General features: G+C 47.4%; 1 protein-coding gene across 1 annotated transcript in view; it reads left to right on the top strand.

Annotated features, from left to right (window-relative positions):
* Positions 1 to 17,560, top strand: part of LOC311132916 (protein capicua homolog) — a 36,921-nt gene extending 19,361 nt beyond the window's left edge. The window contains 11 exon segments of the mRNA XM_084166300.1: positions 181 to 263; positions 568 to 1,459; positions 1,792 to 1,931; positions 2,200 to 2,360; positions 4,762 to 5,324; positions 6,896 to 7,119; positions 7,282 to 7,427; positions 11,673 to 11,824; positions 14,039 to 14,182; positions 14,641 to 14,766; positions 14,954 to 17,560. Of these exon segments, the coding sequence (XP_084022426.1) occupies positions 181 to 263; positions 568 to 1,459; positions 1,792 to 1,931; positions 2,200 to 2,360; positions 4,762 to 5,324; positions 6,896 to 7,119; positions 7,282 to 7,427; positions 11,673 to 11,824; positions 14,039 to 14,182; positions 14,641 to 14,766; positions 14,954 to 15,234 (2,912 nt within the window). The 3' untranslated portion in view covers positions 15,235 to 17,560.
* Positions 17,561 to 19,273: the final 1,713 nt, after the last annotated feature.

Raw genomic sequence — 19,273 nt, forward strand, 5'->3', positions numbered from 1 at the left:
TAGTCTGTAGATGTTTTACGACAGGCATTATCTTATAGATAACTAATTTCCCCCTAGCTGTGATATTGATTGTCTGTCTCATATTCGTCCGTTTTTAATGGCACATTCCCTATTGTTTCGTTACTGTCTTTACTGTCCTATCATGTCTGATTGTACCTATTTCGTCCTCTTTATTTCCAGATGACTCATGCCCTGAGGGATCCATAGACCTCAAGTGTAAAGAGAGAGTGACTGACAGTGACGAGGATGAGCCGGATGGACAGGTACCCTACCCGTTTAGCCATATAGCTTCTTTAACCTTTTGGACTGTAGGTGCTATTAACATGGTACAATTTAGATTTCATGGGTAATGGAACTGCCAAATGAAGTGGCATTGTCCTACTGAATTTTAACAGATATCTAAAAGATAGATATTCGATTCCCACTGTTTCTTCTCGCCCATGCAAAAATGGTGTGAGTCTGATCCGTTTCATTCCCCCACCAGTTTAAATTCTACGTTGGTGCACTAAGAAACTTAATTCAGGAGGAACCTTAGTTAACGTTTCTCTTTGATCTCTCCCCCTCCAGCGAGCCTTCCAGCCAGTGGCCCGTTCCTCTCTCCCCTCCTCCACCAGCACCTCCCACTCCGACTCTTACTCCGACTCTACCAAGGGGAACACAGGGGGGAGCTCTGGAGAGAGCTCTGAGAGGAAGAGAAAACGAGGGATGGAGGGAGGAGAAGAGGGAAGTGGAGAATCCAAAAGAGGAAGGGGTGGAGGGGGGCAGGTTTCCTCTAATTCCATCCCTGGATCGGCGCCCAACACCTCGACCCCTGCTCTGGGTTATGGACTCACCCAGGTGCTCAGTGCAGTCCGGATGGCCCCCACCATGGTGACCAACATGGTATGCCCCATCACCAGCACGCCCATCCCCATCGCCAGCAAGCCAATGGCCCTCAGTGCCCTCCCTGGGGAGAAGAAAGCCACGCTTCTGATTGGAGGACCGGGAGCAGGAGGCGGGCCTTTCAAAGCAGGGGGTGGGTACTTGTCTTCGTCCTCTCCCAATCCCATGAGTGTGGGGCCGGGGGGGCTGCAGGTCACCAGTCTAGTGCTGGGAGGAGCTTTCCCCAACCAGTCTATACAGCTCATAGCCCCGCCTCAGCCTCTCTTAAGCTCCACCCACAGCACCCTGCCACTCCCCCTCCCCCTGCTGCAGCCCCAGTTCCTTCCTGCCGCCTCTCTCACCCCCCCTGGCGCTGCCAAGCCTGGCCTCACCCAGGTGCAGTACATCCTGCCCACCCTGTCTTCTGTCAGCGCCAACCCCAAGAGCCCCTCCCCCCAGCTAACCCAGCAGCCAACCGGCGTCCGCACGCTGCCCTCCACTCCGCCCACACATGTCTCCCTGGCCAATGGAATACATTCGGGGGCAGGAGTGGGAATAAGATATGCCGCAGTGGGAGGGGTCAGCCCTGGAGAAAGAGGTGAGAGAGAGGAGTGATTGGCTGACAGGGATGGAAAAGGGGAGGACCTATGGAAAAGGTTAGGGTTGTTATATAAAAGGGGATATGTTTACGACCATCCAAAATTCATAGGTGTAAGTGTTATTTTTTGGGGGGAAATTAGTTGAATGCCCCTTCAAGCCCAGAATAAGTGTAACCTTCTATTTAGTCTAGCACTTTAATGTTACCTGTCAGTGAGAGATTAATCACCTTATGGTTGTCATTAGTTCTCATGTCAACACAGTCTTACGTAAACCAACATCTCTCTCTCTCTCTCTCTCTCTCTCTCTCTCTCTCTCTCACACACACACCAGTCCAAGCCCAGTCTCCAGTCTTGCAGAGCAAGATGTTGGTTCCCATGGCAACAGTGAGAACCAGCTCTACTCCTCCTCAGCCCAGCTCCCTGGTGGCTCCTCCCCTTCCTATGCAAAATGGTGCTCTACCAGGAAACAAGGTAGCGATTATTACACACAAGCGTTACATACAGCATAACAGCAACTTCTAGATCTCTTTCCGATAAAAGGCTTGAACATAGGTCAAATACATAGGCATACACTGTAATGATAATAGTATAGGTTTTAAAGAAACACGACCTAAAGTTATATTCACAAATGTGTTGTTACTGCGGGAATAATGACCCACAACTCATGCTCCAAGCAGCTGATGTATGGGGACCACTAGCCTCTTGGCTGACCTGTTTATGTGTGTGTTTTCCTGCACAGATTATCCAGATTGCCCCCATGCCGATGGTCCAGACAAATGTCCACTCTGCTGGAGCAGTGCATCCTGGGAGTCCCTTCCCTGTATCCATGGCAACAGCCACTGTGATGACTCCGGGCATCACACCCACTCAGACCGTGTTGCTGACCTCGCCTCCAACTAGGTACTCACTTTAACCTACAAGAAACGTCTGATTATACAGTATATACACTAAACAAAAATATAAACGCAACATGTAAAGTGTTGGTCCCATGTTTCATGAACTGAAATAAAAGATCCCCGAAATTTTCTGTATGCACAAAAAGCTTATTTATCTCACATTTTGTGCACAAATTTGTTTACATCCCTGTTAGTGAGCATTTCTCCTTTGCCAAGATAATCCATCCACCTGACAGGTGTGGCATATCAAGAAGCTGATTAAATGGCATGATCATTACACAGGTGCACCTTGTGCTGGGGACAACAAAAGGCCACTCTAAAATATGCAGTTTTGTCACACAACACAATGCCACAGATGTCTCAAGTTTTGAGGGAGTGTGCAATTGGCATGTTGACTGCAGGAATTTCCACCAGCTGTTGCCAGAGAATGTAATGTTCATTTCTCTACCATAAGCCGTTTTAGAGAATTTGGCAGTACGTCGAACCAGCCTCACAACCGCAGACCACGTGTATGGTGTCGTGTGGGCGAGCGGTTTGCTGATGTCAACATTGTGAACAGAGTGCCCCATGGTGGCGGTGGGGTTATGGCATGGGCAGGCATAAGCTATGGACAACAAACAGAATTTCATTTTATCGATGGCAATTTGAATGCACAGAGATACCGTGACGAGATGCCGTGGCCCATTGTCGTGCCATTCAGCATGATAATGCACGGCCCCATGTCGCAAGGATCTGTACAAAATTCCTGAAGGCTGAAAATGTCCCAGTTCTTCCATGGCCTACATACTCACCAGACATGTCAACCATTGAGGATGCTCTGGATCGACGTGTACGACAGCGTGTTCCAGTTCCTTCTAATATCCAGCAACTTCTCACAGCCATTGAAGAGGAGTGGGACAACATTCCACAGGCCACAATCAACAGCCTGATCAACTCCATGCGAAGTCACTTGGCTCTGTCATATCCTCACATGGCCTCTCCTATCATTGCTACGCAGACGACACACAACTAATCTTCTCCTTTCCCCCTTCTGATAACCAGGTGGCGAATCGCATCTCTGCATGTCTGGCAGACATATCAGTATGGATGACGGATCACCACCTCAAGCTGAACCTCGGCAAGACAGAGCTGCTCTTCCTCCCGGGGAAGGACTGCCTGTTCCATGATCTCGCCATCACGGTTGACAACTCCGTTGTGTCCTCCTCCCAGAGTGCGAAGAGCCTTGGCGTGACCCTGGACAACACCCTGTCGTTCTCCGCTAACATCAAGGCGGTGACCCGATCCTGTAGGTTCATGCTCTACAACATTCGGAGAGTACGACCCTGCCTTACACAGGAAGCGGCACAGGTCCTAATCCAGGCACTTGTCATCTCCCGTCTGGACTACTGCAACTCGCTGTTGGCTGGGCTCCCTGCCTGTGCCATTAAACCCCTACAACTCATCCAGAATGCCGCAGCCCGTCTGGTGTTCAACCTTCCCAAGTTCTCTCACGTCACCCCGCTCCTCCGCACACTCCACTGGCTTCCAGTTGAAGCTCGCATCTGCTACAAGACCATGGTGCTTGCCTACGGAGCTGTGAGGGGAACGGCACCTCCGTACCTTCAGCCTCTGATCAGTCCCTACACCCAAACGAGGGCATTGCGTTCATCCACCTCTGGCCTGCTGGCTCCCCTACCTCTGCAGAAGCATAGTTCCCGCTCAGCCCAGTCAAAACTGTTCGCTGCTCTGGCACCCCAATGGTGGAACAAGCTCCCTCACGACGCCAGGACAGCGGAGTCACTCACCACCTTCCGGAGACATTTGAAACCCCACCTCTTTAAGGAATACCTGGGATAGGATAAAGTAATCATTCTACCCCCCCCCTTACCCCAACCCCCCCCCCCAAAAAAACAACAACAAAAAAAACATTGTAAAGTGGTTATCCCACTGGCTATAAGGTGAATGCACCAATTTGTAAGTCGCTCTGGATAAGAGCGTCTGCTAAATGACGTAAATGTAAATGTAATGTAAATGAAGGAGATGTCGCACTGCATGAGGAAAATGGTGGTCACACCAAATACTGACTAGTATTCTGATCCCGCCTCAATCTTTTTTTTAAGGTATCTGTGACCAACATATGCATATCTGTATTCCCAGTCATGTGAAATCCATAGATTAGGGCCTAATGAATTTATTTCAATTGACTGATTTCCTCATATGAACTATAACTCAGTCAAATCTTTGAAATTGTTGCATGTTGCGTTTATATTTTTGTTTAGTATATATGTCCCACTATTACATTCGCATGGCATGTTTTAATGACAAGAGAACCTCCGCAGACTTTTAGTTTATTGTGGCTGTGCCTTGGTCAATTGACCTTCATCAGAACAATGTGTTCATAGCTTTTTGTCTCTTCTTTACTCTAGGATCACTTATGTCCAATCAGGCACCGGAGTGGTCTCCACGGCAACAGTCCAGGCCCCTCCTTCTCCAGGCCCCGCCTACCTGCCATCGTGCCTGACGACCCTGGGCTTCACCGCCATCGCCCCTGCCGGCCAAGCCCTGGTGCACCCTCTCGTAGCGGGCCAACCGCCCTTGCTAGCCCCAGCCCTTTCCGCTGGAGCCCCAGGGACCGGACGTCAACTCCTCACCACCATTTACCCGGCCCAGAGCATCACCCTGGCGCCAGATGTGGTTTCCATGACCTCCGTGCCCCCCAATTTGGCTCAAGAAGTGTCCGGCCAATCATCACCCTTGGCTGTCGGTGTCCAGGGTTCAAAGGACGTGACCCGGTCACATGAAGAGGGAATGCCACACCTGACTGCAGAGATGGAGCACAAGCCACAGGTGGAGGGCCAGGCCCTAAGGAAGACCAAGACTCAGATAAAGAAAGGGAGCATAAAGAAAGAGAAGATGACAGAGGATGTCGAGGCACATAGCGAACCCGGTGCTAACTCAATGGGTACGTCCAGCAGTAATATACCAACAGGTACGTCAAAACTGTAGTCCGCCTCCCCACACTCTCACTCTGTAACTTTTCCCCTCCTCCTCTCTCACCTCCATTTCTCCTTCCATCTCTCCTCACTTCTCTGCTTATGGCCTCTTCTGCTATAGTTGCCTCTTTTATAACTAGTTATGCTACTATATACACTCTATATACAAAAGTATGTGGACACCCATTCAAAATAGTGGATTTGGCTATTTCAGCCACACCCGTTGCTGACAGGTGTATAAAATCGAGCACACAGCCATGCAATCTCCATAGACAAACATTGGCAGTAGAATGGCCTTACTAAAGAGCTCAGTGACTTTCAACGTGGCACTGTCATAGGATGCCACCTTTCCAACAAGTCAGCTGTCCCGGTCATCTGTAAGTGCAGTTATTGTGAAGTGGAAATTTCTCGGCTCAGCTGCGAAATGGTAGGCCACACAAGCTCACAGAACGGAACCCCCGAGTGCTGAAGCGTGTTGTGCATAAAAATCGTCTGTCCTCGGTTGCAGCACTCACTACCGAGTTCCAAACTGCCTCTGGAAGCAACATAAGCACAATAACTGTTCGTCGGGAGCTTCATGAAATGGGTTTCCATGGCCGAGCAGAGCCTAAGATCACCATGTGCAATGCCAAGCGTCGGCTGGAGTGGTGTAAAGCTCGCCGCCATTGGACTCTGGAGCAGTGGAAACGCGTTCTCTGAAGTGATGAATCACGCTTCACCATCTGGCAGTCCGACGGACGAATCTGGGTTTGGCGGATGCCAGGAGAACGCTACCTGCCCCAATGCATAGTGTCAACTGTAAAGTTTGGTGGAAGAGGAATAATGGTCTGGGGCTGTTTTTCATGGTTCGGGCTAGGCCCCTTAGTTTCAGTGAAGGGAAATCTTAACACTACAGCATACAATGACATTTTAGACATTTCTGTGCTTCCAACTTTGTGGCCTGACCTCAACCCCATCAAACACCTTTTGGATGAATTGGAACACTGTGAGCAAGGCCTAGTCGCACAACAACCTCAGTAATGCTCTTATGGCTGAATGGAAGCAAGTCCCCACAGCAATTACATTTTTAGTCATTTAGCAGACGCTCTTATCCAGAGCGACTTACAGTTAGTGAGTGCATACATTATTATTTTTATTTTTTTCATACTTGCCCCCCGTGGGAATCAAACCCACAACCCTGGCGTTGCAAACGCCATGCTCTACCAACTGAGCTACATCCCTGCCGGCCATTCCCTCCCCTGCCCTGGGCCAATTGTGCGCCGCCCCATGGGTCTCCCGGTCGCGGCCGGCTATGACAGAGCCTGGATTCAAACCAGGATCTCTAGTGGCACAGCTAGCACTGCGATGCAGTGCCTTAGACCACTGCGCCACTCGGGAGATAGCAATGTTCCAACATCTAGTGGAAAGCCTTCCCAGAAGAGTGGCGGCTGTTATAGCAGCAAAGGGGGAACCAACTCCATATTAATGCCCATGATTTTGGAATGAGATGTTTGACGAGCAGGTGCTTTTGGTCATGTAGTGTATTTTTACTAGAAATCATGAGCCACTATCGTGTCTTTTCCTGCAGGGAGTGTAGAAAATGGTGGTCGAGCCAGCCACGTGAAAGAAGAGAACACGGACAATGCCACAGATTATGCCAAAGAGAAACAGACAGACGTGGATGGAGAGAGGGAGATGGGGATAAAGAAGGAGAGTGGGACACCTGAACCAGAGGGGTCCAGGGAGACAGATGATTGGCCCCATGAGGGCCACAACAAAGGGGACATTGGCAACGGGGGCCACAGCAAAGAGGTAAGAGATTACTCTATAGATATTGCAAAAGCAAAGCAAATAATTTGCTAATCACGCTGCAAACGATTATCGTGATGCAAACAATTATCGCAAACACTTATCAAGGACGAGGCTGCTGCTATGGTTACTGATCCCTGCTTCTTTTTCTCACTCTCTCTCCAGGCTGGACCGAGGGAACCTCCCCACCCTCCCACAGGACAGGACACTCTTCCACCTCCCCCACAGACAGACAGGAACGCGCCCCCCTCAGCCAAGAAGACCAAATTCCGCCCCCCGCCACTCAAAAAGACCTCAGACTCCATTGACAAGTGAGTGACAGGGATTGGGAGAGGGGACAATGGGAGCAAATTAAAACATCACCGTTGCTTCTCTCTGTGCTCTCTATGCAGTACATTACATAGTTGACAGTAAACGTGTATTGACAGTTGACAGTTATGACCAAGTGGAGAAGAATTTGTAGCCAGGGAATCAGTTGGTTGGAGCTTGGTGCTTACATCACTAACGTTGAGGGTTCGGTCCAGACTCGGCGCCAGGATAAAGTGACTAAAGAGGCGAGAGGTCTACATTTCTGGGGGTTCTTGCATTGGCACACATCACGCTATACCACAATAAACATAAAGTTCAAATGCAGAGAGTCTGAGATCGTTGAGTTCTTTTGAAGTGACAGGTTGAAATATGTACCCAACTCCGCTGCGCTGTATCGGCATAAAATAGGGGCTTTCTAGCAGTCGTAAGGACAAAGATTCAGAAGGAGGCATGCAGGTAGAGGTGCAAATGAGTGTTGGATTTATTTACACAGCGCTGGTGTTTCAAAGATGACGGTGATATTTCAAATATATATACAAAGTTCAAAATAAAAAGCCTCTCATCAGGCAAAACCTGTCTTAAACGATAAAGCATTGGTATGTCTATCAGGCTCAGATACAACCTACCCTTGAGTTACCCAAAAGAGAACTAACTAGAACATCCCCAAACGGGCACTTAAATACATTTGGCCACACCTATTCTTGGCACGCAGGCCAGGTATATCTACAGTGCATTCGGAAAGTATTCAGACCCCTCGACTTTTTCCCAAAAAATGTACGTTACAGCCTTATTCTAAAATGGGTTAAATCGTTTTTTCCCCCTCATCAATCTACACACTGTACCCCATAATGACAAAGCAAAACCAGGTTTTTAGAAATGTTTGCAAATGTATTAAAAATAAATAACTGTAATATCTATTTACATAAGTATTCAGACCCTTTACTCAGTACTTTGTTGAAGCACCGTTGGCAGTGATTACAGCATGAAGTATTTTTGGGTATGACGCTACAAGCTTGGCACACCTGTATTTGGGGAGTTTCTCCCATTCTTCTCTGCAGATCCTCTCAAGCTGTCAGGTTGGATGGGGAGCGTCGCTGCACAGCTATTTTCAGGTCTCTCCAGAGATGTTCAATCGGGTTCAAGTCCGAGCTCTGGCTGGGCCACTCAAGGACATTCAGAGACTTGTCCCGAAGCCACTCCTGCGTTGTCTTGGCTGTGTGCTTAGGGTTGTTGTCCTGTTGGAAGGTGAACCTTCGCCCCAGTCTGAGGTCCTGAGCGCTCTGGAGCAGGTTTTCATCAAGGATCTCTCTGTACTTTGCTCCGTTCATCTTTCCCTTGATCCTGACTAGTCTCCCAGTCCCTGCCGCTGAAAAACATCCCCACAGCATGATGCTGCCACCACCATGCTTCACCGTAGGGATGGTGCCAGGTTTCCTCCAGACGTGACGCTTGGCATTCAGACCAAAGAGTTCAATCTTGGTTTCAACAGACCAGAGAATCTTGTTTCTCATGGTCAGTCCTTTAGGTGCCTTTTGGCAAACTCCAAGCGGGCTGTGATATGCCTTTTACTGAGGAGTGGCTTCCTTCTGGCCACTCTACCATAAAGGCCTGATTGGTGGAGTGCTGCAGAGATGGTTGTCTTTCTGGAAGTTTCTCCCATCTCCACAGAGGAACTCTGGAGATCTTTCAGAGTGACCATCAGGTTCTTGGTCACCTCCTTGAACAAGGCCCTACTCCCCCAATTGCTCAGTTTGGCTGGGCGGCCAGCTCTAGGAAGTGTCTTGGTGGTTCCAAACTTCTTCCATTTAAGAATGATGGAGGCCACTGTGTTCTTGGGGACCTTCAATGCTGCAGAATTATTTTGGTACCCTTCCCCAGATCTGTGCCTCGACACAACCCTGTCTCGGAGCTCTATGGACAATTCTTTCGACCTCATGGCTTGGTTTTTGCTCTGACATGCACTGTCAACTGTGGGACCTTACATAGACGTGTGTGCCTTTCCAAATCATGTCCAATCAATTGAATTTACCACAGGTGGACTCCAATCAAGTTGTAGAAACGTCTCAAGGGTGATCAATGGAAACAGTATGTACCTGAGCTCAATTTCAAGTCTCATAGCAAAGGGTCTGAATACTTATGTAAATAAGGTATTTCTGTTAATTTTGTTAACATTTTTTAAACTGTTTTCGCTTTGTCATTATGGGGTATTATGTGTAGATTGATGAGGAAAAAAAGTAATTTAATCAATTTTAGAGTAAGGCTGTAACGTAACAAAATGTGGAAAAAGTCAAGGGGTCTGAATACTTTCCGAATGCTAAAGCGTGCGCGTTCACACAACATTAAACATGACAGAGAAACTGGACTCATGCTCTCCAAACAAAGACAATGAAGAAATTGACAGTAAACTGGTAAATGCAATTACATAAACCAAATGTTCTTTATCACAAGTGTTGCGCAGTTTGTGAGCTCTCCAAACAACGTTTCCACTTGGAGAATGAGAATGGTATGAATATATATTATATTAAAAGAATTATCAACATTTCCGTAACCAAACATTCTAAACTAATGGGGTAATATGTTGAGATTAACAGTAACTTCACTGATGAATATACACTGAGTGTACAAAACATTAAGAACACCTGCTCTTTCCATGACATAGACTTACCAGGTGAATCCAGGTGAAAGCTATGATCCCTTATTGATGTCACTTGTTAAATCTGTGTCAATCAGTGTAGATGAAGGGGAGGAGACAGGGTAAAGAAGGATTTTTAAGCCTTGAGACAATTGAGACATGGATTGTGTATGTGTGCCATTCAGAGGGTGAATAAGCAAGACAAAAAATGTATGTGCCTTTGAACGGGGTATGGCAGTAGGTGCCAGGTGCACCCGTTTGTGTCAAGATCTGCAACACTGCTGGGTTTTTCACGCTCAACAGTTTCCCATGTGGATCAAGAATGGTCCACCACCCAAAGGACATCCAGCCAACTTGACACAACTATGGGAAGCATTGGAGTCAACATGGGCCAGCATCCCTGTGGAACGCTTTTGACACCTTGTAGAGTCCATACCCCGACGAATTGAGGCTGTTCTGAGGGCTGAAGGGGGGGTGCAACTCAATATCAGGAAGGTCTTCCTAATGTTTGGTACACTCAGTGTATATTTCACCGGGCATTGATAAACATTGACAAACAATTGACACAATGAAACAATAGTGCGCCAGAATTGGCGGGAGTCAGTGTGCAATAGTGGAGAGAGACGTGGCTATAGCGCCTCTTCGCCACACACCCCTCCCCTTATTCTGGTCTCCACATTCTTTATTTTGCTCCAGACACGTTCCTCACACATAAACCGTAACCTCATAAACATTGTCAGGACGTAGCAGTGTTCATTTTCCCTTCCACTGAAATCATTACGGTTCAGTATTTCTAACGCACACACTACCCAAACTAATGGACACGTGACAGCAAGGCAGAATGGCACATTCCAAACCAGCACTGGGTACATGATACATATTGACCAACATGGCATGTCCATTTGGTGAATGTAGATTGGCAGAGCAAATAAAGGAACTTCATAGCATAGGGCCGAGGTAGATGAACACTTGTCTACAGAGCCCCCAGCAGTGATGCAACTTCCATGCCACACCCAGGAACATTTTGCAGAGCAGTAATGTTTTCTCCAAGCCCGGGGAATGGGTCAGAGAACACGCTCTCCTCTCCAGGCTCCAGAGAGAGCTCGTCATAATCAATTCCGTGTCAGTCAATATCGGGATGAGAACCTCACACACCCCCATCATAGGGCAGACACTCCTGCAGAGCGCCCCCCATAGGAACAGCAGAGACAGTTCAGCCTCCAACATGGCGTCCAGGGCCCGACTGGTAAACTTGACCCCGCCCTTATAAATCAAAATCTAATATTACAGGCGGAGGCGTGTTACGTTATTCACTTAGCCTAGCACAGAGATGAGAAGCGATTTTTCATGCTTTTTATGGAAGCCCAAAGGAGTCATACCTAACCGCCCCAGTAGCTTTCCATAGCCCCCCTACACACACTGCGGCGTGCTCTATCTATTGTAATGACACAGCGCAGCGGAGATACCATTACAATTATTTTTTTTATGTTGCTATTTTTTTATATAGGGACAAAAAACTACAACTGAGGAGGCACTCTTAGCTCCCGCGTGGTGCCGGGTACGGTTCGATTCCAACATGGGCCTCATAAAATCTAACTATATTTCAACTGTACAGGGTCCTGTCGGGGTCCTATTTCGAGGAGCGCTTTGCCGAGCTGCCAGAGTTCAGGCCAGAAGAGGTGCTGCCCTCTCCCACCCTCCAGAGTCTGGCCACCTCCCCCCGAGCCATACTGGGCAGCTACCGCAAGAAGAGGAGGAACTCTACAGGTGAGAGAGAGATAGAGAGGGAAAGGGAGAGAGAGGCAGAGAGAGAATATTACAAATGTAGCCTGTTCGCTAAACAAATTGTATCGCTAACATTAACGATATGATATACTTTATTGTCCTTAAGTGGAAATGTGACTTTGACAATAGAGCCTGCTGCTGCTTCCACATACATACATAAATGCATAGAATCAATTGAGAATAACACCCCATCATACACCCCCCTCCCCACCCACACAAAAAGTTAATAAGTTAATGACAGGCAAGGCTGTGACTAGGTGGCAGTTCCACACAATTAAAGGGATACTTTGGGATTTTGGCAAAGCTAGCAGATACCCATAGACTTCCAGTCATTGTGCTAACGCTAGTTAGCAATGGCTCGCGGAAAAAAAAAATATATATATATATAAATCTGACCGTGGGGAAGTAGATCAAGTATCCCTTTAAGGCCTACAGGCCAGCTCCAGTCCGTCATTGCAGTCTCTCTCATCTGCCTCTGTCTCCCCTGCTGTTAAGCAGTTTTATTGATGGGGAAAAACGAATGTTTATCTGTTCAGCCTGCATATAGGCACCATATAACGCCTCATGGATGGCATCAGCTGGAACTCTGTGTTCAGTGCATGTGTGGGGTCCGCTATGACCTTTCTGGCCTGTCTGATAATGGTCTCCTGGAAAATGTCCTGGAGAGAGGAGGGAAGTGTCATGCCAATAATCTTCCCTGCTGTCTTGGTCAGTCTCAAGATTTGGGCTTTGAGCTGCACTGTCAGGTTAAGCCATATCTTGAAACAAGCATGACTAGGGAGAGATTTGTCGAACATATTCAAAAGAAAATGTATTAAGAATCCAGCACAGCCACTAAAATGAATTTGAACTGATTTATTTCCTCCTTTAACAAAGCATAATAATATTATTCCACGTTCTATTGAATTCTGTGTTAAAACGACTTCTCTTCATCCTAATCCCCCTCTTTCTCACCACCACCACTCCACCTTCTCTTCTCTCCCCCCTCCTCCCTCTCCTTCTCTTCTCCTCCCCTTCTCTTCCTCTCCCCTTCTCTCTCCTCTTCCTCCCCTTCTCCTTCCTTCCTCCCCTTCTCTTCTCCTCCCCTTCTCTTCCTCCCCCTTTCTTCTTCTCCTCCCTTCTCTTCCCTCTCTTCTCTTCTTCCTCCCCTTCTCTTCCTCTCCTCCCCTTTCCTTCTCTCCTCCCCTTCTTCTTCCTCCCTTCTCTTCTTCCTCCTCCCTTCTCTTCCTCTCCCCTTCTCTTCTTCCTCCCCTTCTCTTCTTCCTCCCCTTCTCTTCCTCTCCCCTTCTCTTCTTCCTCTCCCCTTCTCTTCTTCCTCCCCTTCTCTTCTTCCTCCCCTTCTCTTATTCCTTCCATTCTCTTCGTCCTCCCCTTCTCTTCCTCTCCCCGTCTCTTCTTCCTCCCCTTCTCTTCTTCCTCCCCTTCTCTTCCTCTCCCCTTCTCTTCTTCCTCCCCTTCTCTTCTTCCTCCCCTTCTCTTCCTCTCCCCTTCTCTTCTTCCTCTCCCCTTCTCTTCTTCCTCCCCTTCTCTTCTTCCTCCCCTTCTCTTATTCCTTCCATTCTCTTCGTCCTCCCCTTCTCTTCCTCTCCCCGTCTCTTCTTCCTCCCCTTCTCTTCTTCCTCCCCTTCTCTTCTTCCTCCCCTTCTCTTCTTCCTCCCCTTCTCTTCCTCTCCCCTTCTATTCCTCTTCCCTTCTCTTCCTCTCCACTTCTCTTCTTCCTCCCCTTCTCTTCTTCCTCCCCTTCTCTTCTTCCTCCCCTTCTCTTCCTCTTCCCTTCTCTTCTTCCTCCCCTTATCTTCTTCCTCCCCTTCTCTTCTTCCTCCCCTTCTCTTCTTCCTCCCCTTCTCTTCTTCCTCCCCTTCTCTTCCTCTCCCCTTCTCTTCCTCTCCCCTTCTCTTCTTCCTCCCCTTCTCTTCTTCCTCCCCTTCTCTTCCTCTCCCCTTCTCTTCCTCTTCCCTTCTCTTCCTCTCCACTTCTCTTCTTCCTCCCCTTCTCTTCTTCCTCCCCTTCTCTTCCTCTTCCCTTCTCTTCTTCCTCCCCTTATCTTCTTCCTCCCCTTCTCTTCTTCCTCCCCTTCTCTTCTTCCTCCCCTTCTCTTCTTCCTCCCCTTCTCTTCCTCTCCCCTTCTCTTCCTCTCCCCTTCTCTTCCTCTCCCCTTCTCTTCCTCTCCCCTTCTCTTCTCCTCCTCCCCTTCAGACCTGGACTCGTCTGCAGAGGACCCCAGCTCTCCCAGGAGGAAGACTGCAGCTCGGAGCCGTCTCTCCAGCTGCAGCTCGGAGCCCAACACACCCAAGAGCGACGTCAAGTGTGAGGGGGACATCTTCACCTTCGACAGAGCTGGTACGTAGTGTGGAGTGTAGGACAGTCTGTCATGGGTTATGTCTTGTGTCCTAAATGGCACCCTATTCCCTATATAGTGCACTACTTTTGGGTAGACCCCAATAGCTTTTTCCTTTGTTACTTTTCCCTTCCTCCTTGCATTATTTTCTCACTCATCACTTTTGATTCCCCCTCGTTACCTCCTCTTTTCTCTATTCTTCTCTTCCCTCACTTCCTCTTCATATTACTCACTCCTCTCAACTCTGTCTCTTCCCTCACTTCCTCTTCATATTACTCACTCCTCTCAACTCTGTCTCTTCCCTCACTTCCTCTTCATATTACTCACTCCTCTCAACTCTGTCTCATCCCTCACTTCTCTCAATCACCATCCTCAATCACCATCTTTTCCCCTCACTTCTTCCCCTCTCTTCTCATCTCTCTCTCCTCTCATTTATCCCTCTGTCCTGTCGTTTCTCTAGGTGCTGAGTCTGAGGATGTCTTGGGGGAGATGGACAGAGTGCCGTACTCCTCTCTCCGGAGGACTCTGGACCAGCGCAGGGCTCTCGTCATGCAGCTCTTCCAGGAACACGGGTTCTTCCCTTCAGGTAGCCACCCGGCACCATCTGCTTCTCTCATTGGCTTATGTAGCAGAATTGTTTACTGTCATTGGTCACTTTGTATACTGGTTTAGTGGTTGAGAAAAGACCAGATTACAACCAACTAGTCTCTGATACAACCAGGCTAAGGTTGCACTGCAATTCTTTGAGTCTTCTCCTCTGTCCCCACGCCTAGCCCAGGCCACTGCAGCCTTCCAGGCGCTCTACTCAGACACCTTTCCCACCAAGATGTGTCTGCAGCTGAAGATCAGGGAAGTGAGGCAGAAGATCATGCAGACAGCCACACCTGGAACCCCCGGAATCTCTGAGCCCGGCGGGTCAACAACAGGGGTCCTGGGGTCAACAGACTCCACCTCCACTGGCTCCTCAAATACTAACGCTCGAGATGGTGCAGGGACGGAGCCCGGAGAAAGAGGGCGGAGTCCCGAGGAGCCCAGGAGTTTGGGCAAATTGTAGGAATGGAAAGAAGGAGAAAAACTAGAGAATGGAGACGATGGAAAGAAAGCGACAAAAGAGAGAGAGAGTGTTGTTGTGACCCACTGCATGTCCTTGTACATGTAGTAACAGGACTTCAGTATCTTGTCGGCACAGTTCTGTACTGGCTGTACTCTCAGCACATTTGTAGTTTGTAGTTTGACACAGAAAATGCTGTGGTACACACAATTCTTTCTGTCTCTCTCGCACATACACACACAACCCACCAACTCAGACTGTTACTCTTGGGTGGCAGTCACAAGCACTGTCGCACAAAAGATGACCATACACAACTGCACGTTGTAACAATTTGTGCGGATGCAGATTGCAGCCCTCTGTTGCATTGACTTGACTTCCCTGCCTCCACTCCTCAGCACAGTGGTTGGGATGTATCCAATGTAACCTCCACTGAAATTCCACAGCCCCTCTATGCTGCAACCACAGACAGCACTGAAATGAACACACACTGCACACACACAGTCTGTCAGTCTACTCAACACTCGCCTGACCAAGCCATTGGCCTGCACAGTTTTAGCGATTGTAGGAAGTGAGTCAAGCATGGATACCATTGGCTCCCGAAAAAGGGAGGCGGGACTCTGTGGGACCATTGACCAATCCCTGGCCCAATCAGTTATCACTGTCACAGACAGACTGAGTTCCTATTGGCTGGAGAGGATGTTGTATATTGGGGCTTCCCCCCTTGTGGACGCCATTATGAGAAATTAAATATGTAAAGATTGAAGGGTGATGCGTGACAAAGCAACAAACTCAACAATGGTTGGCTGTAACCGAGCACAGAGAAAGGCGGAACGAGACGATAGTCCATTCATTGGTCAACTCGAGTGGAGGCTGCGGATTCCACCAAGGACACCAGAAGCAGATGATGTGACATGGCTCACTTGGCTCCCAAGTGACAGTTCACAAGCAAAAGTAGATATTTAACCAACGTCTAGGAGTCACCCAGTGGATATGTTGTTTTATCTTGTATTGTTGCAGTGGAAATAACACGTTTTCTGTGGCCTGTTTTCTCGCTTGTGGCTCTCATTGGTGTTTCTCCAGCATAAACTTATATAAAAGGGGTTTGGAAACAGCCCACGTGACCACTCTTCTAAATTTTACTTTGAGCCATTTCCCCTTTCCCATGACTTCTCAGTAGACACATAAAGGAGGGGGCAGGGAGATTGTTTTTAAACGTTGAAATCAGGTGTTTGCACAATGTGTGGTCTTGTGACTGCAACTTAAATCAGGAAAGTATTGTTTTTAGAGATTGTTTCATAGAAATAACCTTGTTGTTCCATGTTATCAATCCCCCCTCTTCCATTTGGAGCCCCTTTCCCCCTTGCTTCCTCTCCCAGCCCCTCTATCCAAGTGTTGTTAGAAAGTGCTCTTAAGCACTGGTCCAGGGTCAGTTCTGTTATGTAGCTCAGGATGGCTCTGGTTAGGGTTTAGTTCAGGGAAAGCAGATCCTAGATCAGGCATGTAGGGCATTCTCTGGAGCCCTCTCTCTTCCCTCTCTGCCACTTTATTTTTTCCTTTTTAAATGGTGCAATAGGATATTTGGAATGGGTGGGTTATGTGGGTCGGTGCCATAGATATTTACAGTACAGTCAGAAGACCCATTCTAATAACTATGTATAAGAATAATTATCTGAGATTGCTATATTTGAAGAGATAGAGCATAGCTAACTAACTAAAGTCAAAGAAATTCAAATAGCACTTTTTGCCTCTTCACTTGTTTTGGGAAGAGTTGGGGTAGTTATGGGTATACCTTTATTTCTCTGTATACAGTTGGATGTGTGAAAAAAATAAATATATATATATATTTCCATATGTGCATATAGATGATGTGTGTGTTTGCGCACATGCATGTATGGAATCGGCCACACCCGGATTCCTTCACATACCATACAATAAGACATTATCAATCATATGTTCTTCACGTATTCTAGAGGCAGTATTTTTACAGTCACCAGAACTATTATATGCCATCTTGACTGTTAAATAATGAGATAGTCCAAGATCAAACACATAGAATTGATCAAAGATTTGTTGAATCTTACAAAGGTGCGGCCTGAAATGGTTCCATGAACATGCATGTGCGCACGCAAACACACAGACATACATACACACACATGTATGCGTGTACACGGTATGATTGTGCTTAAAATAAACTGTCCTTACTTTGGAGAAGGAATTTTAGAATGAGAGAGATGAGTGTTAGCTCATAAACAGGCATGTTGACCATGTGCAATATTTCTAAACAAAAGAAAAATGAAATATTGAAAATATTAAAGACCTAACAAAATAACCTTTGTCTTTGTTTTGAGTCAGATTAGTGAATGTGAGTGTGCTGGTATGATGGATTCCATCTGTACAACTGACCCAAGATTCCAACGGAAGTACCCCTGTAAGGTCTGTAATAACAAATAACTACTTTATGCGATGTGGGTGTAAACGCCCCCATATTTTTCCTAAAGGTGTGAGCGCGTACTGATACTTGAAATTATGACTAGAAGACAATCTGAATTCAGTGAACGTCAACCAGTGACTCCCCAACACAGTCAACTATGGTTGCTTCCACAAAGTGAAATCACCAGTATATTGAGATTCCCTTTGTTGATTGATTTTCCATACATAAGTAGACATCTCATACCTGTCCCATCAGTCATGTTAAAGTGGGATTACCTGCAATTACAATGTCAAGATCCTTCCTGCCAAGGCAGGTGGAGATATGAACTCATAATCTCACGCTCGTTAATTCAAAACTTCAGTTGGTGTACCAGACCATTCAGAGATCTTGGACACTGTTGAGGAGAGCATCAATACCTTGGTGACTTTTTGCATCATCCATTAGTTGACATCAGGCACTACATTTGAGTCACTTGCCACCACTGACAACATTGTTGTGAATTGTGTGCATGCCTCGGAACCAGACACCTGAGTTCGAGGCCCGGTCAGGAACCCCCCCGTATTTGCTACAATGGTGTCAGAAGTGGGAGGGCACTGCTGTGAGGCCACCAGAGGCATGTGAAGGGGCTTGAAAGAAAGATGAAGGATTATTTTTAGGTGTGTGTTATACCGTACCTTTGGCATGTCCCTACCCAATTGAAACCCTAACCTTAACCCCATTGAAATTTAAAATGGTTAAGGTTAGGGTTAGGTAAGGGTTATGGTTAAGGTTAGGATAGGATAGGGGTTAAGGTTTGGGTCAGGGTTTAGGGTGTGGACGTCCCAAGGAATTCCAGATTGCACTGACCATTATTTTTATGTGGAATTCTTGCTCTTTCTCTCCTCTAATATAAAACATCATGGGATTTGTAGTTTTCATGTCTGTTCAAGAAATCCCAGATGGAGCGCCACCTCTAATGGCGTCCCTTCAGAAGGCAAGAACAAGATGTATGTCAGGAGAAGTGCAGTATTATCATAAGGAGATGTATACTTGGAATACGGAGGAGGAATGGAGGGAAAAAGAGAGGCAGAGGAGGTCTAAGAGAGAGGGGGAGGAAAAGGGTGAGATTGAGTCTGTAAAAAATGGCGGAAAAAGGGAGATGGTTTGTTAAAGAAGAATGGTAGAAAGTATAAGCAGAGTGAGCTGAAGACAGGAGGAGAAATGGAAGTGAATGAGGGTGAAGTATCGGAGGTGGTAGGTGTGGTGAAGTTCTTGGAGCCTGAGGATTGCACAGAGGGTCAGGATAAAGATGAGTCTTGTCTTTTGTCTGATCCATTTGTGGTTTCAGGGTGGGTGAAAACAGAGTTGGGTGCTGTGGAATTGGTGAGGGTAACCAGAAGTGGTCTTGTGATAATTGTTTGTTTTTCTGCTTGTCAGAGGGAGCAGGCGCTCCGCGTTAAACGAATGGAGACGAGATGTTAATTGTTTCGCACTCAAGAAAAGGGTGCCATTGAAAGGAGTGATTACTGGTGTAGCAGTAAATGTAAAAGTTGACCAACTGAAGGGGAAGATTCCTGGTGTTTGTAATGCTCGTCGTTTGGTGCGACGCAAACAGGGTGCCGTGAGTGGTGA

Source organism: Coregonus lavaretus (assembly GCF_964263955.1).
Source record: "Coregonus lavaretus genome assembly, chromosome: 7".
Lineage (NCBI taxonomy): Eukaryota > Metazoa > Chordata > Actinopteri > Salmoniformes > Salmonidae > Coregonus > Coregonus lavaretus.